The sequence below is a fragment of the Arvicola amphibius genome, chromosome 5 (assembly GCF_903992535.2).
Source record: "Arvicola amphibius chromosome 5, mArvAmp1.2, whole genome shotgun sequence".
NCBI lineage: Eukaryota > Metazoa > Chordata > Mammalia > Rodentia > Cricetidae > Arvicola > Arvicola amphibius.
Window position 1 is genome coordinate 25,939,143 of NC_052051.1, and position 26,894 is coordinate 25,966,036.

The window sequence follows — 26,894 nt, forward strand, 5'->3', positions numbered from 1 at the left end:
CGTGGAGGGGGCGGTGCCGCGGGCTCTCTATGGTCCCGCCCGCCCGCGGGCTAGAGCGGCCCAGCCGGCGCGCGGGCGGCGCGCGGGGAGCGTCGGGAGCGGGGCGGCCACTCGCGCCTCTGCTTTCCCCCTCCCCGCCTCTCAGCCGCGACGCTCTGGGGCTCCGCCGCCGACATGGGCGCCGCCGCGTGGGCACCGCCACACCTGCTGCTGCGGGCGTCTCTCCTGCTTCTGCTGCTGCAGCCGCTGCTGCTACGGGGGCGGTCGGTGGACTCCTGGGACCTGGCCGGTTACCTGCTCTACTGTCCCTGCATGGGTAAGGCCTCCCGAGCCCACTGCTCAAATGGAGAAACTGAGGCTGGGGAGGCGGAGCCACTTCTGCTTGGCGCCTAGAGACGCCTCGTTAGGTCCAGGAGAGACCTCCCGGAGCGGGATAAGGCATACTCTTCGGTGCCCTAGCTGCATGGGTGCCGAGGGGCCACTGGTGTTCAACTTGCCATTCGACGGACGGGAGAAGCTCAGTGACTCACTCGAGGTCTAATCCGAGACCAGTAAATGGAGTTTGTCGGGCCAGACTTGCCCGCGTTAAATCGTGGCAGTTCCTACATTCATTCAGCAAGTGTTTATGTGCCACTTTTTTTTTTTTCCCAGGCGCTGTCTTCTGTGCCGGTAGTGAATGAGACAGATAAATCTCATACATATCCTTGTAGATCCTTCATTTTAGGAAGACAGACAATAAAACAACGTTTTGTTTTTGTTTTTTTAAGTACGTGAATAATTTGGTACAAGATGATAAAGACTGAGGTAATAAAAGATAACAAGGACTCTTAAGAACCAGTCCAAGGATTCAGTTTAAATGGAATAGTGGATCATCACTGAAAAATTCATTCCTTCTTACAACCCTTAGTTGCTTGCATACCTGACCATGGCTGTCATCTTGGATGAGGTGGCTCCACTCTGGTCTTCTCCACACCCCTTCTCCCTTGGCCCTCCAGCTACAGACACACTAACCTGCCTTCTGTTCCTCACACACACAAAGATCTATGAACTATTCCCTCTTCCTGGAACAGCCTCCTCTAATTTCTGCCCCCACCCCACCCTTCTCATCCATGAGGCCTCAGCGTACATACCAGAGAGGACTGATTCCACCGATCTCTGCTCAGGTAATTTCCTTAGTCTCCCATCGCCAAACCTTTTCGTTTTCTTCCTTGCAACTCTCAAAATCTATCGTAATGAATTTGTAGGTTTGGTATCTCCAAACCTGAATTAGGACTGAGTGCCTGGAGGGCAGAGATCTTTACCTTTGCTTGATTTTATATTGCGGCATCTAACATTTTATATTGCGGCATCCAGCACATTTTGGCCTTGCAGTGTTTTTGGAGGGGACAAATGGATGCCGTATCGATGATAGCTTAGTGTAGTTGCATACAACTGAAATCTCAGAATTGGAAGCCAGAGGCAGGTGGGTTTCCGTGAGTTTACGGCCAGCCTGATCTTCATAGAGCAACCAGGACTACCTAGTGAGAACTTGGCAAATCAAACAAACAAACAAACAAAAACCAAGAAAACAAACAAAAAACAAATTGGCCTTTATATGCGAAACATCCACAGGCTGAGAAAACAGTTACAAAAAGCCAGAAAGTGGGGAAAAAAGACATTTGAGGGGAAATGGCAAATGTAAATAACCCAAGATGTGGGTATAGCTCAATAGTAATGCACATACGCAACATGTTTGAGACCCTAGGTTAAATCCCCAGCATATAAATCCATAATCTAATTACACAGCTGTAATCCTAGCACTTAGGAGGTAGAGGCAGGAAGATTGTCACAAATTCAAGAACAGCCTGGTCTATAAAACAAGTTTCAGGCCAGCCAAGACTACATAGACCCTGTCTCAAAAAGAAAAAAAAGTAACTCAAATCCATGCTGAGAGCAAGAGAATTGGATAGGGGTGATCAAAGTGTCTTAGCAAATGAGGTATCAGGGTCACCCCCCACACCCCTTGTGCAGGTAAGTGGAAACAGGCCAGAGGACACTCCTGGCAAAGTAAACAAGTAGGGATTATGGAGCATGTTAGGGAAATAGCGCAGACTCTGGGGCGACTAAGCAGTGTCAAAAGTGGAAGCCTAGACCTTCTCTTAGGTGCCAGTGTTACTAACTCGCCTGGGTGACTTGACCCTCCCCCATCTCACCTGTACGTCTTTTCTGAGCCCTTCACACATCATGCTTTTAGTGCCCCAGACCACTCTACCCACAATCTACCATTTCCAGGGCGCTTTGGGAACCAGGCCGATCACTTCTTGGGCTCCCTGGCATTTGCAAAGCTACTGAACCGCACCTTGGCTGTCCCTCCATGGATTGAGTACCAGCGCCACAAGCCTCCTTTCGCCAACGTGAGTACTTTTGTTCACCTTCCCCATGCTGACTGACTTGCTTGACTCTAAGGCCTCTGGCTTTCACTTCCACTCCAGGCTTGTCCTGTTCTCTGCCTAGAATTGTCTTCCTTGAAATAGCAACTTTTTTACCCAATACCTGCCACCTGGCACTGTCTGAACACTGCGTGAGGATTAGCTCCTCTTTCCCACCGCTCATCCTCGAGGAAACCCAGGTTTAGAGGGGTGAGGTAACTTGCCCAAGATTGCACAGCCTGTGGGTAGTACTTGAATTCAACCCCAAGGCTGACTACTTGCAGAGACTGTCTTGAAACTAAAGCCTCTGTTTCCAGTCCTGATTCACCCTACCCTGCGAACATCCTATTGGTCAATAGTAGGTGATAAGTGCTCTTATCAATTTTAAAAGAGAGATTGAGGCACGGCTTAGTTAGTAGTATGTGCATGGCTACCTACCCAGGCAGTCTGGCTCCAGTGCTGCCTCTCAGCCCAGCAAGAGGTCCCTGGGCATGACTTTCTCATCATTCGCTGATACTTAGCTTATTCTTTGTGTCTTCCCGTCGCCTTCTGTTTCGTTCTGTTCACCATATCCCCAGAGACCTGGATGTGGGAACTTAATATTTAATGAGTTAACTTTAAAAGTTTAAGTAGTTAACAAAAAGTTAAGTAGTTAAAAATATATATACTTAGCACGAACAGACCACTGTTTTTAATTCCAATGCTTTTTTTCTGTGTGTATTTTTTTTTCTTTGCATGGAAGTTGTATAGCCTGGGCAAACTACTTCATATTTCTGTGCCTCAGTTTCCTCATCTTTATGATAACCTGTGATGATTGGCTCCCTCATGATGAGGATTGAATGAGTTACTGACAGTAGTGCCTTGACCCTCTGCCTCAGGTCTTCTTCCTCTTAGAATCTGCTAGGCTCCTCAGTATACCGAACCAGGACACAGGAAGTTCCTCAGATCTGACTTGTTAGGCTTTACGGATAGATTTATTGCTCATCTGTCTCTGTCTTGCTGGCTTGCTGTATCCTATCCTTCTCAGCCAGTTGTCATACTGAGTCTCCACTTCTTTACTTTCTATGGATTTCATAACCTGTCTCAAAGCTTCCAGTTCCTAAAGTGACTATTGTCACTGAGGTCACCAGCGACCTCAGAATTGCCAAATCAAGGTTTATTTCTCCAACTGTGTCTTACCTGACCACCCAATGACTCCCTGTGAGCCTCTCTTCTTCCTAAACTTCCCTCCTCCCCTGGCTTCCAGGACATTGCTTCTTCAGTCCTGACCTCAGCAAGGTTCCATTTTTTTTGTGCCTCGGTCGGGGCTCACCCATGATTCTGCTGGTAATGTCCTCCCTCTGCTTGGTGTTAGCTCTGTAGCTCAGATGAGTCAGGCAAGCAGACCTTGTACAAGGCTGAGTACAGCACCTGGAACTAAGTCGGCACTCAGTGAATAGCAGCTGCTGCTGCTACCATTAGCTGACTGTGTTGTAGGTGCCGTTGACTAGATGGGGTTCACTGTTGTCCTTACACCTCCAGTACACCTCTGGTACAGGTGCTGTTCTGACCACAGGCTTGTGTTTCTTACCTTAGACACTCAAGTCTGCTTAGTTGTCACAGGTATCTCAGATTTAGAAAGCTGGAGCTGCACTTGCTATCTTTGCTTACAAACCTGTGTCACCATCTGCAATTCCAGCCTCAGTATCCACCATCTCTACTCACCTGGGCTCTAGATTTCATCCTGAATGCCCCTCTTGAATACACACTCAGCTCTCAAAGCCTCAGCTTCACCTTCTTTGGTATCTAGACCACTTCATATCTCACTTAGATGTATGGGAGGTACATATTAACTGCATGCTTAATAAGCTGGGTGTGGTGGTTCATGCCTGTAATTCTGGCTCTTGGGAAGCTGAAGTAGGAAGATAGCTTTGAGCTTAAGACCAGCCTGGGCTACATGGGAATGTCTCCAAATTTCTTTTTAAAATAAAACTAAGTGAATAAGTAATGCATTCTTGAACAAATATAAGGATCATTATAGTCGCTCCATAATTCCCCTCCCTTTTCTGTTCTTAAGTAGTCAATGTAATCTCCTCTCTGTCAACAGATCAGTTCTTCCAGAAAAGCAAACCTTGCTCACTGTGATGAAGTCCTGTACATCTAGCACTTGGAGGCTGAGGCAGGAAGATTGTAAATTCAAGGCCAGTCGGAACTACATACAAGTACTAGGCTAGCTACGGCTCTATAGTGAGATCCTGTGTCTCAAAAAAATTCCTGTCTGGTTTCAGAAATGCTAGTTCCAATTCCCATTATCCCAAGCTTTAGATTGAGGATATACAACAGCACAGCAAAGGCCTTAAGAAGCCCTGCTGCAAAGCCGGGCGGTGGTGGCACATGCCTTTAATCCCAGCACTCGGGAGGCAGAGGCAGGCGGATCTCTGTGAGTTCGAGGCCAGCCTGGTCTACAAGAGCTAGTTCCAGGACAGGCTCTAAAACTGCAGAGAAACCCTGTCTCGAAAAACCAAAAAAAAAAAAAAAAAAAAAAAGAAGCCCTGCTGCAGTAAAGAAGCCAGCTTAAAACAGAATTTTCTAGATCTCTTCAATTCTGGAGCTTTATACGTTCTTGATTGATTGCTTGATTGATTTTTTTAAGACAGGGTTTCTCTGTGTATCCCTGACTGTCCTGGAACTCAGTCTGTAGACCAGGCTAGCCTCAAACTCACAGAGATCTACCTGTTTCTGTCTCCTGAATGCTGGGATTAAAAGGATGCACTACCACGCCTGTAGCTCTGAAACTTTTTTACTTCATGTGACCTCTTGGGATATGCTTGAGAAACCTTGACCTGTAGGTTGGAATCCAGATTTTGTTCCATGGTGTTGTCAGTATATATTTAAACTAAATTTTTATTCTTTTGTTTGGTTTTGGGTTTTTTGTTTGTTTGTTTTTTGTTTTTTAAGAGAGTCTCATGTAGCCTAGGCTGACCTCAGATTTGCTATGTGAATGACTTTGAATTCCTGCCTCTATCTCCAAAGTGCCAGGATTACAGGTGTATACCACACCTGACTCAGAACTTTTTTAAAAAAATTAAAAACTTAGGATGATGACTCTAACTGCCGACCATGAACTCACCTGATTAGAAGTGGTCCTCGTGAACACATTCTTCTTGCCTCATCATCTCTATTTTGATTTTCTGAGACAGGAGTTTATAAAGCCCAGGTTGGGGCTGGAGAGATGGCTCAGAGGTTAAGATCACTGACTGTTCTTCCAGAGGTCCTGAGTTCAATTCCCAGCAACCACATGGTGGCTCACAACCATCTGTAATGAGATCTGGTGCCCTCTTCTGGCCTGTAGGCATACATGGAAGCTGAATACTGTGTACATAATTAATAAATAAAATCTTATTTTAAAAAAATAAATAAATAAATAAAGCCCAGGTTGGCTTCAAACTCTTCCACCATCATCTCCAAGTGGTCAGATTACATTCATGCACCACTGTGCACACTTTTCTGATCACATGCATGTACCATTGTGCATGCTTTTCTGATCACATGCATGTACCACTGTGCGCGCTTTTCTGATCACATGCATGTACCACTGTGCATGCTTTTCTGATCACATGCATCCCTGTAATGAGAAGAAATAAAGAATTGTTTGAAAAGAAACAAAGCTTTGCAGGTCAAGTTGATGAGAAGTTTGCTAACCCTGGCCTCTTGACGGCAACTACCTTCATGGACTTTGTGATATGACTGCTTTTTTCCTTGGCTTCCACTGAGTAACTGAGTGTTGCCATCCACATTTCCTGTAGGAAGTACCAGAGCTTCTCCAGAATAAATACCATCTATAGAAGGGGCATGCCATGCTCTGGGTATGCACCCCAAGTAGTTGTCCCAAAGCAAGCACTACTCCCAGCAGCCATGTAGAGAGGGCCATAGAGCTCAGTTGTGTACATTTGTTCCAAAAATGAGAGTTGACTTTAAAATTCTCCTCTTAGGAGAGAAGTAAAGGCACTACACTGCAGCCTGCTTTTCCTAGCTACTGGTGAGGCTGCGCATCTTTTGAATGTATGGGCTGTTTGGGTTCCTTTGCCGTGAGATGCTTGCTGTCTCACTCACCTGTCTTTCATTGTAGATCATCAGGCATGCTAGGCAGGAACTCTACCACTGAGCTTGAGCCGAAGCCCACGCCAGGCCTCTCATATCACCCAGTCTGGGCCTTAGAGTTACTATGGAGACCTGTACCCCTCTTTTTTCTCCTTTAGCTCCATGTGTCCTACCAGAAGTACTTCAAGCTGGAGCCCCTCCAAGCCTACCATCGTGTTGTTAGCCTGGAGGACTTCATGGAAAAGCTGGCCCCCACCCACTGGCCCCCTGAGAAGCGGGTAGCATACTGCTTTGAGGTGGCAGCCCAGCGGAGTCCTGATAAGAAGACATGTCCCATGAAGGTAGAGCCTGTTCTCTGTCCTCTAGGCTTTTGATGTAGCAATGTGGGGAAAGATGGGGATTTGGTCTGTTTCTAGCCATTTTTAACAGTGTCACCTTTGGCACACTTCTCTGAGCTTGTTTCTACCTGCTCTAGCTGGCGTATAGACAGTAGACCGTATAGAAGAGCACCTGGGAGCAGAAGTGCTGTCAGCATGGTAACTAATGCCTGCATAGCTGTCCCACGTGCAGACTGCTCCATGAGGAAGGTGCTGATGATGTCCTCATGGTGTAAGGAAGCCCTGGCCAACATGGTGTAGCTTGACTTGCTGTTCATACTCTTAACGTATATGTTCTCCCACTTCTCAGAAGGACAAGGAGCTGTCATGGATAATTAGTAAAAATTTGCATTTCTGGTATTTTATGAATGATACACCCCAATATCTTTTGGTACAAGTGGTAGAAAAGCTATAAATTTTAAAAGGGCCTAGCTTGTCTCCCCCTATATTGCCCTTACCAGCTGTCTGACCTTGGGCACATGTCTTACCTTCTGTAAGTCTGATTCCATCTTGAAAAGTGGCATATTATAGTATCTTCTTAAAGCTTGAGTTTCGTGACTCTCAACCTGTGGGTCACAATCCCTTGGGGTTGAATGACCCTTTCAAAGGGGTTCCTAATACTATCAGAAAACACAGATGCTTTTATTACAATTTATAGCAGTAGCAAAATTATGTGAACTAGCAATGAAAATAATTTTATAGTTAGGGGTCACCACAACATGAGGTTTTATACATATATATGTTATAAAGGGTCACATCATTAGGAAGGTTGAGAACCACTGCACTAGTTCCTAGCATAGTTTCAGCCCAAACCTACCACTACAGGGTTAGTGGAATATGACATGTGAACAGAGTAGATTCCTTCACACACAGCTGGAAACCAAAAGAGCACAAGCTCTCCCCTCCGCCCCCAGCCAAGGGGCCATCCTATAAGAATTCTTTACCAGGTGTCTCCCATCTCTCAAGGCCCTCTCTGCAGTTCTTTGGCCTCATCCCCAGGTAACTTTCCCTCCCATTGACTAAGCTTTCCACCGCTCTCTTTTTGCAGGAAGGAAATCCCTTTGGACCATTCTGGGACCAGTTTCATGTGAGTTTCAATAAGTCGGAGCTGTTCACAGGCATTTCCTTCAGTGCCTCCTACAAAGAACAATGGATCCAGAGGTACTTGGAGGGGATAGCGGTACTGAGTTTAGGGAGGGCTGGGGCTCAGAGGCATCCAGCTCCTTCCTGGCCTTTCTGTCTCTACTCCACCCTCTTGTAAGAGACCAAAGGTGCAAGCACTGTGTTCTGTCTGTTGAACTTGGGATCCTGTATGTGATCTGTTTCCATCTCATCGCCTGACACAGCGGGATGTTGACCTGCCCAAGGTTGAGCAAGAGTTTCTCGGCTGATAAGGGATGTCATAAAAAGAACATTGTTCAGTCACATGCATGTCGATTTCCTCCTCCAGGCGTGAGAATCACTCCCCTGTTGTCTTCCTCTTCACAGGGTGAAAAACTGGAAGCATTGCCTAGAGAAAAGCTCGGGTGCAGACTGAGAAGTGATGTCACCCTCATAATTACTAGCTAGGCTTTATTAATTGTGTGCCATAGGCCCTATTTAAAAAAAATAGGTTAGCAGGACACAGGCACAAGCTGTGAAATATTTATGGAGCGTCTGTCATGTGTGAGACACAGTATTCAGAGACCAAAGGTGTATGTAAAAATGAGGATGGCCCAGCCCTTTTCTTTGGAGAACAACAGTCTAGTCAGATTGATACCCCTGCATGGGAAATCTGTCGTTGGGGCTCTAGCATTGCAGGAAAGAGCCTGGGCTTAGGTGTCAGAATGGGGGCTGCTGCAGACTTTGCCTAATATGTATGAGGGTCTAGGTGTGTTCATAGAACCACTACCACCACCACCACCACAGAACAAGTCAGATGAAAAGCCAGGCGTGGTAGCACACGCCTTTAATCCCAGCATTCAGGAGGCAGATCTCTGAGTTTGAGACCAGCCTGGTCTACAGAGTTTTTCTGGACAGCAAGAGCTACACAGAGAAAGCCTGTCTTGAGAAAAAGAAAACAAACAAACAAACAAATCAGATTAATTAGGGAGTAAGAGGAGCAGCGTGTGAATTCAGAGTGGTCATGTGGTAGGCCAGCAGCAGACAGGAGTGAACACTGTGAGCTCAACCCAGCTTTGCCTCTTTCTCGGGAGACTGAAAACCATTCCAGGTCTCTGGTCCTGGTTTCCACTAAAGAATTTGCTTCCTAGCATAGAAAGTATGTGTATGGTGCATACTAAGCAAGCAGTCAGCTGTCACTCACATGCTTTATGTCAATTGTATCTATAAGAAATTTAATGAAATGGCTGTTATTATCAGTTTCATCTTGAGAATGTTGGGGGTTAGTCTCAGGACCTGACACGTTGGTAAACCCTCTGCCACTGAACTACCCATTTCTCAGTCCTCAGTTTTACAAAAGGAAGCTGAGCTCAATGATCAAATACCCAAGGTGGTAAGGCTGCCACATAGCCAACTTGGATCTGCATGTGAATCTTTAAAATAGTAAGAGCTAACACATTTCATGCATGCTGTATGCCACACTATTCCTAAATCTTGGTAGGCTTAAACTTAGGATTAATGAATCTTTGGAATGGTATGGTCATCTAAGATATATGCATAAAACAGGAAGCAGAGAAGAACGTCCCATGTCCAAGGTCATGAACTTTGAAATAGCAGAATCTGACCCCAAAACCCATTCCTTTTTTTTTTTTGAGTCAGGGCTTCTGTGTGTAGTTCTGGTATCCTGGAATTCTCTGTATACTAGGCTGGCCTCGAAATCACAGAGATTTGCATGCCTCTGACTCTGAGTGTTGGGATTAAAAGCATATGCTATCACCAGCTTGGACAGTTCTTTTGGCTTGGATTTTTTTGTTTTGTTTTATTTGGAACTTGTTTTCTATTTTCTTTATGGTATCTCTGCTATACAAAGTTTTAAATACAGGTTAACATTTAATTTTTTGCAATGAGTGGTTTAGAATATCAACCACAGACTAGATAGTTTTTGGGGGTTTTGTTTTTCGTTTGTTTGTTTTAATAAACAAATTGCCAGGCATGGTGACTCACACCTATAAGTCTCACACTCAGAAAGCTGACAGAGGAGGATCAGGCCAGTGTGAACTACTTTACTTTTTTCTAATATACTTTTATGTATATTTATATCCATATACACATCTACATACATTAATTAAACTTGCTGTTTGCTCAGGCTGGTCTTGAACTTGTAAACAGTAATTTTAGCAGAGTCAATTTCAAACATGAAAACAGAGTTTAAAAGAGTGAATAGCATTATATATATGTATATTTATGTTGATGGAGATTTTTTGTTTTTTTGTTTTGTTTTTGTATTTTTGCGACAGGTTCTGGCTTGCAACTCGCTATGTATACTGGCCTCTAACTTCCGATGCTCTTCCTGCCTCTGCCTTACTTTGCTGGGATTACAGATGTGCCACACCATGCCCAACTCAATGAGCTTTTTTAAAACCACTATAAGTGTACAACTCAATCACATTATGTACGTCGTAATGTACAGTCATTGCAACCCTCTATCTCCAGAACTTTTTCCTCTTCTCAACCAGAGACTGTACTCAGTAAAGGCTAATTTTCACTCCCCACTTTCTCTTCCCCAGTATACGTGACTCTAATTTCACTATGAACTCACCCGTTCTAGGAACCTCAAGCATTGGACTGACAGTCATGTAGTATTTGCTTGTTTAAGTCTGACTTGTTCATATAGCAGCATATTGTCTTCAGACTTTGTCAGTATTGAAGCGTGCGTCCAAATCTCATGCTAAAGCTGAATGGCGCAGTTAGATTCATCTGTTTTGTCTCCCGCCACATGGATCATTTCCGCTCTGCTGGTTCTCAGTCTGTGAATCCTGTGGTTGAACTTCAGTTCAACAGATAACGTATGTTTATTTGCTATCATATTCTTGTGATAGCAAGCCTGCTCCAAGACTGCACCTAAGGTGTGCAAAAAAAAAAAAAAAAAAAAAAAAAAAATCCATGAATGTGGCAAGGGCTAGACTTTTTTCTGTCTGAGGGGTATTAAAGAAACATGCTTTCTGATGGCAACTTTTCTCTTTTACTTCATCTTTAAAAAATCTCTGAAAACCTGTCTCCACACAGCTACATCTTTCATACACCTCTTCTACACAGTATGCAATCCCATCTCCATAGCTCTCTTCTGCCCACACATCTCCTCTTACACATCTTTACACAGCTGCTGCTCCGTCTCTACACAGCTCTCTCAGCACATACCGCCTTCTACACATGGCTCTTGCTGCACACACCTCCCTCAACCACCCACTCTGGACAGTTAGGAGTTGCATATACAGGATCTGACCCATTCTAATGCACGTGATAAGTCGCAGGGTTTCTCTTAGGCTAGGGAGGTCATGCTGACCATGCATGGTGAGTAAAGCTCTAAGTGGCCAGGGTTCCCAGACAGAGAGTGACATTGAAACTCAGGACTTAAACAATACGCAGTTAGTTGGCTGAACCTTGAGTCCTGCACCACAAACCGAAGCAAGAAGTATGTGCAGAAACTCAATTGCTGCAGGGTAACATTATGTCTTAATGTTATCAGCCTAACTTTGGTTCAACAAACAGACTCCTGAGAACTTGCCCTTATGTATTTTTGCAGGAGTAACTAGTCTATCTAGATTCTAGTTGAATCTGCCCTGAAATCTAAAATCAGCTAAATGTGTAAAAAGCTGCCTTTGTAACTGAGAATATTGCAATTTTCAAAAACATCCTAGTATTATTTCTAATCATCAAAATTGTACAGGTAAGCAGAAATCATCTTCCTGACCATCCACAGCTGTATGTGTACCCAGTAGATGGAGTATATATATACTAGATAAACACACAGGCAGTGGGGAAAATACCCACAGCTGTTTTTAAGGAAGAAATATTAGTGGCCCATGAGAAAAATTACAGACAGAAGCGACCGGTTTCCATAGCCAGTGACCTATGGTCTTTGCCTAGTGAGGTCCTCCATCAAAGAGTTATTCATCTGGTGGGTTGACCTGTATAGTATTAGTTGTTATCTATTGTATATTCTTTTTCTTTTCTTTTTTTCGGGGGGAGTGGGGTTTCAAGATGGTGTTTCTCTATGTAGCTTGGGAGCATGTCCTGGTATTCACTCTGTAGATCAGGCTGGCCTCGAACTCATAGAGATCCACCTGCCTCTGCCTCCCAAGTGCAGGGATTAAAGGCATGCACCACCACTGCCTGGCATGTTGCATATTCTTAGTGGCCTTCGGTAAAGCCATTGCTACCATCAGCTCTCAGCAATTTGTTTTTGGAAGTATGTGAACCATTGTGTTGAAATTATCCTCATTTATCAAGAACAGATATCTGAATATATGGTGGCAGCTTTTTGTCCTGTGACAAAATACCAGAGAAAATGAACTTAAAGAGGTAAGATTAGTCTTGGCTCATGGTTTCAAGGGCTTCAACTTGTCACTTGGTTCTGCTACCTCTGCACTTATAATGAGGCACAGTATTGTGGCAGGGAGCATGTGATGGAATAAATCAGCTCACACGGTGGACAGGAAGCAGAAGGAGCCAAGGAGAAGGACCAGGGACAAGACAATACCCATTAGGGCATTCCCTTAGTGTCCTACTTTCTCCAGCTAAACCACACCTCCTAATAGTTCGTTCAACCTATGAGTCCCTTGGTGAATTAATCCATTGATAAGGTTGGAGATTTCGTGCTCTAGTCACCTCTGGTCAGTGCTGCACTGGGGACGAAGACTTCAACACATGAGCCTTTGAAAGATTTCATAGCCAAACTGTAGTACATTGCTGGTCATTCTCCCAGGCTGAAACCTCTAAGAAGACAACAGAGGTCATGTGTGATTGTCAGGGCCTGTGTGGCTGAATCTGTGAAGACCTAAAGGCTAATCCAGAATTCCCGTGCAGAGAGCAGATGGGAAAGTGTCCTTCATGGCAGGGACTTTGAGAGCAAGACTCTGCCTTGCTTGTGTTTCTCTGTCCTCTGTACTCAGCCTCGTATCATCTATGTGTGCTGAGCCTAGAGGACCTCAGTAGCCGGGGTGTGATGTGATGTACTACTGAAGTTCACCAGGGTCAACAGCAGGAAGCCAGCCTTCTCTGGACCTAAGAGGGAATAGTCAGGTTGGCTGGTGGAGTTGGTCAGGTTTTCTTTGCAACTAAGGGTCCTCCAGCTCTTTCTAATCAATTCTCCCAGGTAGCACTGAGGGAGAGTGAGCAGCTGAGTCTTGATCTCTTGTTGCCTGTTGAGCCACAGCTGATGTGGTCCTACTGGGACAGCTTTGTGCTGGCCCGGGTCCAGGGCACAGGAATAGACATTCCAAAACTGGAATTCACCAAGGGTCAGTTCCAAGCTCTTCCCAAGAGAGCAGGAAGGGCATAAATCCCAATTTATTCTAGTGAGTCACCATCCATTAGGTCAGAAAACCTCTTTTCCTTTCAGAGATCCCTGAGGTGATACCTGAAAAGAGATTAGCCAGGGCCTAGGCTCTCGTAGAGTGCTCAAGCGATATTAGTTTCTTTCTCCTCTACCCACCACCAGCAGCATGCCCTGGTATTTTTATAAGGCCCCTGATTCCTCACATTCAATTCTAAAAATATGTATGGCACCTGCTGCCTGTGCTAGGGACTGTGGCTCAGAAGAGTAAGCCTTATACCCCTGTGAGGAGGTGCTCCTTGTCTGGGAGGGAAGATGAGAGTAACGTAGGGGTCAAGAACACAACTAGTAGGACTGGTTAAGAGCACTGGCTGAGCCAGGCATGATGGCTCCTAGCACTGGAGAGACGGGCAGGAGGATCTCTGTAAGTTCAAAGCCAGTCTGATCTACATAGTAAGTTCCTGGGCAGCCAGAGCTACATAGTCAGACTGTCTAAAACAAAAGCACTTGCTGCTCTTGCAGGGGACCCAGGTTGTTCCCAGCCCCCATATCAGGCAGCTCACAACTACCTATCTAACTCTAGTTTCAGGAGATCTGGAACCTTCTGTCTTCCACAGGCACATGCATATACGTGATATACATACATACACTCAGACACATTTACATACATCTTTAAAATTGCAAAACAAAAAACAGTGAAGCAGACTGCGTGAGTGCAAACCATGCTCCTCCAGTTCCCACCCTGTGACTTTGCATGTCATTTAGCCTCTTTGTGTCTAGTTTCTTTATCAGTAAAATAATAGTAGGCACACTTCCCTCACAAGGCTCTTGTGGGAGTTAAATGAGTTAATATGCAAGTAAAGCAACTGCTTCTCACGTAATATGACTCGGTACATTGTTGCCACATATAGACATATAAACAGAAGCATCATGCGGAGCCAGGCTGTGGAGGGACCCTTTCCTCCTGCTTCCACTGCTTAGGCCTCTGACAGTGTCTGGGGAAATCGTGGTAAAGAGACTGCTAGGGCCACTGTCCTTAGTTCCATCCAGTTTTGGCAGCAGAAATGACGGCTGTTGAGCATGTCAGAATGCAGAGGACAAGGAACTGAAGCCTGTGAGGCTTGGAAGGCATTTGCTGATCAATGTGTTTGGGTCAGTGTGAAGAATGGGTGTCAGGTGCATTGCAGTTCTGTGGTATGAGTGGAGGGTGAAACAGCCTCACTGGCTAACAAAGGATTTACTCATTCAAACTGGAAATTCTCAAGAGATGTCATCATGACCCTGTGATCTCCATGATCAACATGGTCCAATCACCAGACATAAGGTTCAGTTTTTTAAAAGTTGAACTAGGTTATATGCAATATGACAATGATGCCCAGAATTTTGTAAGACCTTTCTGTGTGCCAAGTACTGCTTTAAAGGTTTTACATTTATTAATTCACTTAATCCTCTCAATAGCCCTATAAACGGGTATCTTAATAAGCTTGACTGTGCTGATCATTGCATACAAAACATCACATTGTATACCTTAAAATATGTAATTGTGTTTTTTAATAGTGTTATGAGGTAGGGATATTCTCAGCTCTGTTAGAAGACAAGGAAATTAAGGCATGGATGGATGGATGGATGGATGGATGGATGGATGGATGGATGGATGGATGGATGGGTGATGGATGATGGATGGACTCATACATGAAAATGCTGTCTTCAGGGAGGGAGAAGGAATGAAGGGAAAGAGATGGTGAGGTAGGGTTTTGTATTTATTTTATTCTTTAGTTTACTCTGAGGTATGTGTGTGAGTCAGAACAGGAGTTGGTTGGTTCTTTCCTGCCTTCAATGTGGATTCCAGGGAACCAACTGAGGTCCTTAGGTGTGGTAGCAAACGTTTTTACCCTCTGAGCCATCTCACCAGTCCTAGGTATGTACGTTTTAAACTCTGAAGCAGAAAACAATATTAGTGTCTGCTGATGTAGGCCATGGGCCTGTGAATTATTTTCCATGTTTGTTGTAGGGTTTACAATATTTCATGATGCTTTACTTTTTTTGTTTTGCTTTTATTGCATTTATTCATTTGTTTAAAAGGACAGCACACAGAGGACCACTGACTGGAGTCGGTTCTGTCCTTCTGTCATGTGAGTCTGGGAATTGAACTCAGGTCATATGGCTTAGACACCTTTATCCCATGGGTCATTTTCCCAGCCCTTTCATAATTTTTATTTTAAAAAAATTAGGCAATTGTAGATCCACATGTAGTTGTGATAAACAATATAGAGAGATCTTGTCATATACCCTTGACTCAGTATCCTAGCCAGAGGATACTCAGTATCCTCGACAGTGATGTGATCCTATCTTGTTTAGATAGTCTTAACTTATACACAACTGTGTGTATGTGTACTTTAGTTCTGTATAATTAGTGTAGGTTTATATATTCAGTACCATAGTTAAGATACTGAGTAGTTCTTTGTTTTTTCAAGGCAGGGTTTCTCTGTAGTTTTGGAGCCTGTCCTAGAAGTCACTCTGTAGACCAGGCTGGCCTTGAAATCAGAGATCCACCTGTCTCTGCCTCCTGAGTGCTGGGATTAAAGGCATGAGCCACCACCCCCCAGCCTGAGTAATTCTTTCAATGTAAATATTATTACTACACCTGCCTATGTAAACAGACATCATCCCTAACTCTAGCAGCCTCTTCTCCCTTTGACCTTTCAAAAATATGTAAATGGAGTCATATGGTTTGTGCCCTGTTGGGATTGGCTTTTTTCACTTAGAGTAATTCCCTTAAGAGCTATAGTTTGTGTTGAAAGCCCATGATTTTTATGGCAGCGACAGCTCATGGTATGGATGTGCTGTTGTATTTATCTGTGTTGTTTCCAGGTTAGGGCAGTTGAAGTAAAGCCGCTGTGATCATTAGTATATATGTTTGTGTGTGAATACAAGTTTCCATTTCTCTGGATAAATGCCTACAAGTGCCACCACTGGGTCATATTGTAATTGCATGTCTGATTTCATGAGAAACTAACCACAAACATTTCCAGAGTGGCTGCACATGGATGTAATATCTAGAAGGGATTTCAGCGGGTGGGGAAGATGTTTCAGGTGGAGACAGGAGATGAATGCAGAAGTCTGGAGTCAGAAAGTGCATTGTAAATTCATGGGTAGCGAAGTGCTTTATGTTGCTAGGCTGGAGTCTGGGTTGAGCTGAAGAGGAAACCCAGGTTTACTATTCTTTGTCTTGCTGAGCCCTCACATGCTCTAAGCAGTGATCGAGGCACATGGAAGGAGGGCACTGCCATTGGAGCCTGGCTTAGTGAAGATAAGATGTGGAAACATTGCAGAAAAGATTTTGTGTGGTGGGAGTCTTGAGAGGGTGTGCTGGGTTATCTGCAGACCTTTGGTATACTACATGACGGTAGGACCTTGCTGGTCTCTTTCTTCCTGGGTCCTGGCATAGACAATCAGTAAGTATTTGCTAAGTGCTGAATGACTAGCTTTGTCCCATATGCACAGTCCTTGTGAGTGGGACCAGCGTTGTCTGTGTAAGCAGCTTCATGTACTCAGTCCCGCCGAGTGGGTAAAAGGGCAAGGCTTGGTCCAGACACCCCACCCTGGAATAAATTACTATACCACAGATTGGAAGCCAGCATGATATATAAAATGTTGGAATGCTCTACTGTAAACTTTTAATTGTTAAACAAGCAAAGGAGGTTGTAAATTCCGTGCGGCAGGAACAGTATTGCATATTGTGCCTGCTGTCTCCACCAAGGTTTCTTATCAGCCCGTTGAGATTTCACAACCTTTGCGTCTCTTGCATGTTATAGGGGCCTCTCCACAGGGTCTCTGGGGCATGGTGCAATGCCATCCTTTTTCCCGTGGGGGTAGTAGCAGGGTTCTCTGTGCATTCTGTCTGACTTCTCCTTGTCTGTCTTACACCTAGATTTTCTCCAAAGGAACATCCAGTGCTTGCACTGCCAGGGGCCCCAGCCCAGTTCCCTGTCCTGGAGGAACACAGGGCACTCCAGAAGTACATGGTGTGGTCTGATGAGATGGTGAAGACAGGCGAGGCCCAGATCAGCACCCACCTCATCCGGCCCTATGTGGGCATTCATCTGCGCATTGGCTCTGACTGGGTAACTTCCTTTTCCTTTCTCTGGCTGACATTTGCCTAAGCAGAGCCCAGGCCTGTAGTGATTGGTGGAAAGTCTCAGCCTGGAGCAGAGGCAGCTAACTCTCTTATTACTTAAGTCTGGATTATATATCATGATCTTGCTACTGCAGCACATGCCAGGAGTGTGTAGGTAGAGCACCTGCTGAAAAGCTAGCATTGTTTACAGATGGGTAAACTGAGGCATTAAGTCAGATCCCAAACTAGGCAGAAAGCTAGACAGAGGCCCTTGGCCTAGAAGTCCTCTGTCCCACTTGAGTTACCAAGTAGATTGCTGTTGAAAATGAAATATAACTGAGTGGTGGTGACACATGTCTTTAGTCCCAGCACTTGGGAGGCAGAGGCAGGCAGATCTCTGTGAGTTCGAGACCAGCCTGGTCTACAAGAGCTAGTTCCAGGACAGGCACCCAAAGCTATATAGAGAAACCCTGTCTTGAAAAAAAGAAAGAAAAAAAAAGTTCGGTTAAGTTCATTAATAAGACTGGGAGTATGGCAGAGTGGTAGATCATTTGCCTTATAGAGGCAAGGCCAGAGTCTTATCACCACACACATGATTAATAGTAAGGTAATTTCACAGTTAACCTCTAGACTCTCCCTGGCCCCTCTGTAAGAAAAAAGATCCAAGGATCGGGCTCAGAATGTTCTGTGAGTAGTCTGAACCATGCACGTGCTCATATATGTGCAATGTTCTGTACATATGTAGAATGTTTGTAGAATGTTCTGTGAGCGGTCTGAACCATGCATGTGCTCACATATGTACAACGTTCTGTACATATGTAGAATGTTCTGTGAGCGGTCTGACCATGCACGTGCTCATATATGTACAATGACTAGCTGTCATCTGTACTTTCCTGGAACACAGAAAGAGAAAAGATGCTCAAGACTGGGGATATAGCTTAGTGGTAGAGCATTTGCTAGCAAGCACAAAGCCCTGGTTCCATCCCAGCACTATAAAAAAAAGTGTGTGTATTTTTTTTTTAATGAAGCTAACCTAAACCAATACCAAACTCATATAAAAAAATTTTAATTGGTGAACATAGGAGCACAGGTCCAAAGTAAAATATTAACAAGCAAAGTCTATCCCAGGAATAAAATTCATTGTTCTAATACCCAAAGAAGAAAAACATGTAGTCATCTCATTAGAGGGTAAGAAAGAGCTTGATAAAACTCAAGTGCATGAGAAAAACTCATAATCAGCCAGAAATAGCCTGGACCCACCTTAGCCAGATAAAGCCTATCTCTCTGGAACCACAGCAAACATGTGCCTCAGGGGAGTGATCACAAGTCCCACCTCCTCAGGAATCAGATAAGCCTCCCCTTATCGGCAGTGCTGTGCTCCACTCAAGTTCCAGATAACAATGCTTTTCAAACCCCACTCAGAAATAACCTGTGTTGCTGTTTTAGTATGTCCCCCACTCCAGGGTCCTGTGTAGCCCAGGTTAGTCTCAAACTCACTGTGTAACCAAGGCTTGCCTTAACTTCTTGATCCTGCCTCTTCCACCTCCCAAGTGCCGGGATTATAGATCAGCCTCACCATGCCTGGGTTTTCTCTTAATGCTATTAGTATTAATGTATTGGGGGTGGGAGTATAGCTCAGTGGTGGAACATGGTGCTTAACATGCACCAAATCCTGGGTTCAGTACACACTCTAGACTCCTCCCGTGTGTCCTTCCCATTTACCCATTCCTGTGTCTGCTTCTCTAACTTCTCACCGCCCACCCCTCCCTGTAGAAGAATGCCTGTGCCATGCTGAAGGACGGGACTGCAGGGTCACACTTCATGGCTTCCCCTCAGTGTGTGGGCTACAGCCGCAGCACAGCGACCCCCCTCACCATGACCATGTGCCTTCCCGACCTTAAGGAAATCCAACGGGCTGTGAAGCTTTGGGTGAGGGCACTGAATGCCCGGTCAGTCTACATCGCCACAGACTCTGAGAGCTATGTGCCAGAGATCCAACAGCTCTTCCCAGAGAAGGTACGCCTGGCCTAGAGGGAGCACAGCGGGGAGGGAATGGAAACAAGGCTCCGCTAGTCCCACAGCTCTCATGCCTGCTTCGTGCTCCCCCCACCGGCCCTTCGCCTGGCTACACACTCCTCCCTTGTCCTAGCCTTCCTTCTGTCCACAGCTCAGACATCTCCGAGTTCTCTGCAGTTTTCATTCCACTCCAGAAGGTTCACGCACCCCTCCTGGGGTCTCCGTGGCCCTTTCTTTCCTTGAGGCACGTTCTAGACCACCCGAGACTAGTGTAGACCCCTCTTCTGTTCTCTGAGGTTTCCCCTAGTGCTCTGACCTCTGCAGGCTGTCACCTGTCTCATCGTGGTGTCTAAGACAGTACCTGACACGTGGTGCAGATGCTTTGTTGAATAAGGACATAGTGGACTCTGAGAAGGTTCCACAGTTGCTGAGAAGCTAAGTGCATATACTCTGTTTTGGTTTGGTTTCATTTTTGAGGCAGGGCCAGGTCTCATGTAACCTAGACTGGCTAAAAAATGTAATATGTAGCTGAGGATGACCTTGAACTCCTGGTCTTCTTGCCTCCACTTCCATCCAAGTGCTGAGTTAACAGGCCTGCACCAGAAATATACTTAAGAAATATACTCTGGAGACCTGTTTTCTACTCATTGTGCAGCCTTGCGAAAGTTACCTGAGCCCTCTGTGCTTGTTTCCTCATCGGTAGAGTGTGGCCCGATGGCGCTTGTCCCCCACAGCCTCCGTAAAGATCCGTCTTTCCTACTGAAAAGTAACGCTCAGTAAGTTAGCTCTTGTTAGCACCAGAAGTGTTTGGTGCTCAGTGACTGTTTCAGGAAGTGCTGCCCAACAGCAGAACCTGCTTGGCCAACGTTTCTAGTACCAGGGAGCAGCAAGTGGTAAGTGAGTGTGCCTCTGTGTGGTGGCTAAGCGACCAGTGAGCATTCAGGGGACCAGAGTAACTGAGGACCTCAGATGCTAGGCTGTCCTTAGGAGGAAGATGGTAGAAAGATGAATTTTTAAAAAATGTGTGACGAAGTATAATTTAGAGGTTGTCAAGGGTTTCTGTAAAAGTGTTTTCAAGTCTAACTAAGAACTCCAGCATATAGAAATAGATAAGAGAATATTTATTCGAATGTTTAAAATCAAGGGGGAGGCAGACATTGGGAGCTCCTGGCCTTATGTCATTGGATGCCTTTCTGTCCTTTCACTTGCTCCACCCCCTAAAAAAGAGATGCTCCAACCAACAAGGAAGTGCTGGGCCAGTGCCCTCTGGTCTGTCCTGCCCATTTCCTACATAGAAAATCAGCTGAGAGCCCTCCGGTCCACTCACTACCCCTGCATGCTGTAGTTGAGGGATGGGCTTAGAAGGGGCAGAACTTACCTACGAGGCCCCAGAGCCAGCTGTGGCTGGAGTGGCAGAGCTGGTAAGTTCAGAGAGTGGGTGGGACTGTTTGGGGGGTTTTGGTGAGATGACAGTGATAGTGTCTCTGCTGCAGCACAGGCGGCAAGGCTCGTGTTGTCAGAAGCCTTGGCGGAACAGCGGAGCCCTTCAGAGCTGAAGCATGGAGAGTCCCAGGGAGTTTCATGAGCTGTAGGGTTGATGCACTTGTTTAGGCCATGAGCCTCTTGATATTTCCTACTTCCTGTTCCTGTGCTGGTGTTCTTGCCCCACTCTCGCCCCTCAGCCTCATTTCCCGTGAGCTCACTTTCTACTCTCCTCCTCCCCTTTGTGATGTGTGACATTTGTGTGTGTGTCCACACACATGCAAATTAGTGTGTGGAGGTCAGCATGTCAGGCACCATTTACCTTTTGCTTTGAGACAAGCTCTCTCACTGATCTGAAACTCACCAAGTAGACCATGCTGGCTAACCAGCAAGCCCGGAACTACCTGTCTCCTTTCCCAATGCTGGGATTTTGAGCACACACCGCTAAGCTAGCTTACTTTCTTTTTAAAAAAAATAAAAATAAAAAACAGGATCACTATGTAGATGTGTCTGGTTTTGAACTCAAGGAGATCCACCTGCCTCTGCCTCCTGAGTGCTGGGATTGAAGGCACCAACCAAGTGTAGCAGTGCTGATTTTTAAATATGCTTTCTGGGGTGGAACTCAGGTCTTTTTGCTTGCAAAGCAAACATTTTTCTGACAGAGTAACCTCCCCAGGTCCCTTCTTTGTTCTGAGTGACACCATACACCTTTAAACTAGGAACCCAGATGAATGAGATGTGGTCCTGCCTTCAGGGCCACAGCTTAGACTGGAGAAGACTTTATGGGTGGCAAACAGGAGTAAGGACAAGATTTGTTAAACCTGTGTCTATTGAGACTGAGCAGAGCAACAAAGGTCCAGCCCAGGTCCAGCAGACCAGGGTGTTACCAGAGAACCACTGAGGAGTGAGAGCTACAGATAGCCATGTGCTGGGGTGCATGGTGGGGGCTCTAAGAGCCTTGGGAAGGACTTCTTTAGAGGTGTGCCACGTGATCTGAAGTGACGGGTGATTGGCAGTTACCCGGTTACAGAGAGGTTTGCCCGTGTCTTAGGTATGGTTACTAGTACCGTGGCCAGAAGTAAGTTGGGGGTGGTGTTCGGTTTGAGCTCCCACATCACTGTTCATAATCAAAGGAAGTGAGGACAGGAGCCCAGCACTGGGCAGAAACCTGGAGGCCATGGAGGCATGCTGATTACTGACTTGCTTAGCCCGCTTTTGTTTGTTTTTGGTTTTTCAAGACAGGGTAACTTTGTGTAGCCCTGTCTCTCCTGGAACTAGTTCTGTAGACCAGGCTGACCTTGAACTCACAGAGATTCACCTGCCTCTGCCTCCCAAGTGCTGGGATTAAAGGTGTATGCCACCATCGCCCAGCTAGCCTGCTTTCTTATTAGAACCCAGAACACCAGCCCAGAGTTGGCCCCACCCCCAATGGGAGCCTTCACACATCAATCACTGTTTAAGAAAATGGTCTGCAGGCTTGCCTACAGCCCAGTTTTATACAGGCATTTCTTCAACCAAAGCTCACTCTGCTCTGGTGACTCCAGCTTGTGTCAAATTGACATAAAACTAGCTAGGACACCTCATAAAGGAACAGTATTTGTAAAGTTCCTAAGGAGAAACAAAAAGGGGGGGAGCTTGGCAGATGGTGGCTGTCGCTGTAAGGACAAGCTGTAAGGATAAGCAGGCCTTATCCGGTGCATTGATGATTTGCCATCCTTATCTGAAAGGCCCAGGGCACCTGTAAAGGGTATGCAGCTTGGATAGTAGGAGGACAGGGGAGATGGGTGTCTCAGAAGTCTCTTACAGCAGTTCTGTACTGACCAGACCAGAAGAGGCAGTGAGAAGTCGGTCAGGCCAGGGAGAGGTAGCCCCTCACAGGAAGTGACTTACCTCTGCAAAGGTCGCACTGGTCGGTAGATGGAAGTGACCTACCTTTGCAAAGTCATAGGGGTCAGTAGATTGTAAGGGCATCGGGCCTGGTAGTGCTGCTTGGAAGAGGAGAGCATCTTGACAGCAGGATGAGGTGGGAGCATTGGTCCAGCTTGAGGGAAGCAAAGCAAGCAGTGCATAGCTGACTTGAGGGGTTTCTTGATGCTGAGACTAGAACAACCCAGAGTCTTGTGCTTACTGAGGTCATATGGCACACATGAGCATACCTCCAAGCCTGGGCAGCCTTTCAGTGAGTTGTGAGGGCACTGTAGGGTAGGCAGAGAAAGGCTCCATCCAGTAGGAGCCGTGTAATGATATTTTGTTTGTGAGCCAACAAAGCTTGCCTGAAGATCAGAGTGCAGAGCTAGCCACTAGTTAACCTTTGAGGCCAGGCAGTGGTGGCACACACCTTTAATCGGTAGGTGGAGACAGGAAGGGATTTGGCTGGGCAGAGAGAGGAATAAAAGGCTAAAGGAGACAGGAGCTCAGGGCATTCAGTCCTTATAGAGACAGGATACCCTATTCGGTCTGAGGATTTCATAGAGGTAAGAACTAGAGGCTGGCTGCTCTGCTTCTCTGATCTTTCAGCTTTCACCCCTAATATCTGACTCCAGGGTGTTTACTATTAAAACCAATTAGAAACCATGCTATAGGAAGCTCAGGAATCGCTCAGGGAGCTGGGCTGGGAGACAGGGCTCAGCTGGGCACACTTCAAAGACATCAACGCACATCTTCATCCTCTCCAATCTTCCCTCTGTCTGAAACTTCAGTCAGGAGAGGAATGTTGATACTGTGGCCTGTAGGCACCTGCTCATGCTCTTACCTTCCTCCCTACAGGTGAAGGTGGTGAGCCTGAAGCCTGAGGTGGCCCAGATCGACCTGTACATCCTTGGCCAGGCTGACCACTTCATTGGCAACTGTGTCTCCTCTTTCACTGCTTTCGTGAAGCGGGAGCGGGACCTCCACGGGAGGCAGTCATCCTTCTTTGGAATGGACAGACCCTCTCAGCTGCGGGATGAATTCTGATCCCACCTGGAGCCCCCAGCCAGGCTTGGCAGCTAAGGGTGTTCTGGGACTGTAAGCTTCTCTTCTCTCCTGGCAGAGATGGAGAACAGTACCAGGGTCTTCCTAGAAGAGGAAGGCATTCCATCCCAGACACGGACTCCAGCTGGAGCTGCTCTCAGCTGCCTGTGCTTCCAGGGAACACACACATACAAAGCAGCCCACCTCTGGCCTGGGGCTTGCCCTGCTCGGAGCAGCCTGCACTGCTGAACTCTCTCAAGCAGTTACTTTATAAAGAGGAAGATTTTTTTATAGGGTTTCTCAACTTGGGTGTTGGGAGGGAGGGAGAAAAGATTGAGGTTGAGATGATCTCTTATAGCCCAGGCTGGCCTTGAACTCCTGGTCCTCCTGCCTCTACCTCCTAAGTGCTGAGATTACAGATGTGTAGCAAGACACTCAGCTGATCTCTATTGTTTTGATGCAAAGCCATGACTACCTGAAAACTCGCCCTTGTTTTTAAAGTCAATGAGCTCTCTTAGCAGAGATACCTAAAGTGACCTTATAAATACAAAGGCAAGGAGCAGGTGGCCTATTGGCCGCTTTTCTAGGGATTCCCTAAAGGACCCTTAGACTCATCCCCACTGCCAGGCCCCGCCACCGTCATCCCTGGGCTCCTCTGTACTGAACACTGCAGGTTGGAGTTAGCAGTTATGCAATGTTCTGCACTAGGTAAGTGCTCATACAGCAGGTGATGGTGTTAGGGCCTCAGCACCATCCCTGGGCTGGTGGGGCTGACTGGGCAACCAGGGTGCTGAAGGCTGCGGTCTGGTAGATCCTTCTCCCAGCCTCTGCCTGTGGTCTCAGCCCTCATGTAGCTGTTCCCCAAGGACTGTTCTCCAAGCCTCCATTAGTGCATAGAAGCCTTGTGAAGCCCCAGCTTGGAAACAGCCTTTGCCCTTCCATCCAGTACACTGCTGGGGAAGTGAGGTCTCATTCCCAAGAGCCTGAGAGTTTTCATCTGGTGGATCTAAATCCACCTTGCATGGGGACGTTGAGAGGCAGGGGCCTTGGTGTGTGACCTTGCAGACCATCCTGATTGGTACAGTGTTCTTGAAGTGTGGCAGGCACTGTACTCTGTCTGTTTGTCCCCTGTAAGTGTTGTCTGACAGGTTATAAGTGTCAAGTCAGCTAGTACACACTATAAACGTGAAAGAGACCAATCCCTGTGTAGCTGTTGTGGAGTTTAGCTGCTGCTTCTTGCCAGCTTTCCCAGGCCAGGAACTGTGCTAGTGCCTTATGTGCATCCTCTTGTTTACTTTGGCCCTGCTATTTTCCTTCTCTTTTTGAGAGGTGTGGGGGGGGGGGATGAATGATTCTCCCAGGGCTGCACAGCTGTGGGTGGTGAGCCAGATCGGGCCTTCTAGAATTCAGTTCTGTCTGCTACTAGTCTCTGTTGCCTCCCGGGACACTGCTCTGGAGGACACCTGGGGAAACGGTGGGCCACCCTGGCTGCTGCTGTTGACTTCCACTGCCAGCTCTGCCAGCTCGAGGACCAAGCCCTCTGGATAGCTTCATGATTTCACTCAGGAAGTGTTTACTGATCACCTACTATGTGCAAGGAAAAAGGGATGCAGCGGAGAAAGCCTCAAAGGATCAGGAGTACATCCAGAAAGGAAGGCAAAGCTTGTGTACTTTGGATGGGGAGTCCTGTAAGAAAGGCCACGGCTGTGCGTATAGGGAAGCCATTTCAAGTTAAAAGAGAACTTCCACACATGCAAGGCCCCAGGCTGGTGGGTGGGGTGCAGTGAGGGAGCAGCAGTAGACAAACAGAAAGGTGACATCTGTAGTCTTAACTGAGACCGCAGGGCCTCCTCACAGGTTTTAGACAGAAGAGGGAGACCTGGTCTGTGTTTATGAGAAAATGGATGAGAGGAGGAGTAGAAGCGAGGCTGGTGCTGGCTGGGGTGAGCAGCCAGCCCATTGTGCTGGAGGTGGCCTGAGAAGCCGTAGTCTCAGTATATCAAGTTATTTTTGTGATTCAGTTTTTTAAAAGATACCAGTCTACATAACCGTGTTTAATGTCGGGTTTTTAGTTAACCACACCTCGTGTTTTCACTGCTCACACATAGATGAATAAATGCTTTTAATTATGTAAACTTCCACTGAGGGATGTTCCATCCATAGTTTGTGATTCACCTTAAATGTGTCCTCAGTTTTTACTACTGTGATTTGAAAATGACTACCTGCAAAGCTTTTTCTTTAAGATGCAAATTACGAAAAATTATGAGCTGGTAGCGCACGCCTTTAGTCCCAGCACTCAGGAGACAGAGGCAGGTGGATCTCTGAGTTCAAGGCCAGCCCGGTCTAACAGAGCAATTTCTCTGTTACACAAACCTTTCTCGGAAAAAAAGAAACAGAAAACTATGCACAAAAGAGGTGAATTTAATAAACTGATTTCACAGTTGTCAGTATTTTACCAGCTAGATTTTTATTGTTTTTTATTCTCTTTGGAGGGTCTTCAAACTTAAGCTCTTGATATAACCAAGGCTTGTGATGAAATCCCAGTCCTGTCTCAGCCCCACAAGTGTGGGATTACAGGTGTGAGCTGTCTCACCTGACTCACCCTGAATCTTTAAATGAATCAGCATGGGTGCCCAAGGAAGGGTCTGCTGTAACGTAGTGAGGAAGCGGGGAAAGAAGAGCCTCCCCACCATCCCGAAGACCCAAGCTACAGGAGGTGGTTAAGTTTAGGTAAGGCTGTTCTTGTATTTCATCTCCAAATTCCAGGCACTAAGGCCATGGGTACCCTTTCTGTGGAGTCCTGCAGGACAAGGCACTGAGTCTACTCCCATCATTGGCCCCAGAAGCCTAACCCTCTGGGGACAGGAGGGCCCTCCTCCCCAGGTGACTAAGCTTTCCAGTTCCTGTTTGCTCTCTGACAGCAGCTGGGAGAGATGGTCTCACCTTGAGCAAACAGTGTGGGAAAGCACAGGCCAACACCTCTGGAAGGCAGTGCCCAGCAGGGCTGACAGACTCCCAGGACTGCT

General features: G+C 46.3%; 1 protein-coding gene across 1 annotated transcript; it reads left to right on the forward strand.

The window, feature by feature from the left end:
- Positions 1-94: 94 nt before the first annotated feature.
- Pofut1 (protein O-fucosyltransferase 1) lies at positions 95-26,323 on the forward strand. The gene is made up of 7 exons (XM_038329384.1): positions 95-316; positions 2,272-2,393; positions 6,647-6,829; positions 7,914-8,026; positions 17,233-17,425; positions 19,192-19,434; positions 23,683-26,323. Exons 1-7 carry the CDS (start codon positions 175-177, stop codon positions 23,869-23,871), a joined length of 1,185 nt encoding a protein of 394 aa, XP_038185312.1. The 5' UTR covers positions 95-174; the 3' UTR covers positions 23,872-26,323.
- Positions 26,324-26,894: the final 571 nt, after the last annotated feature.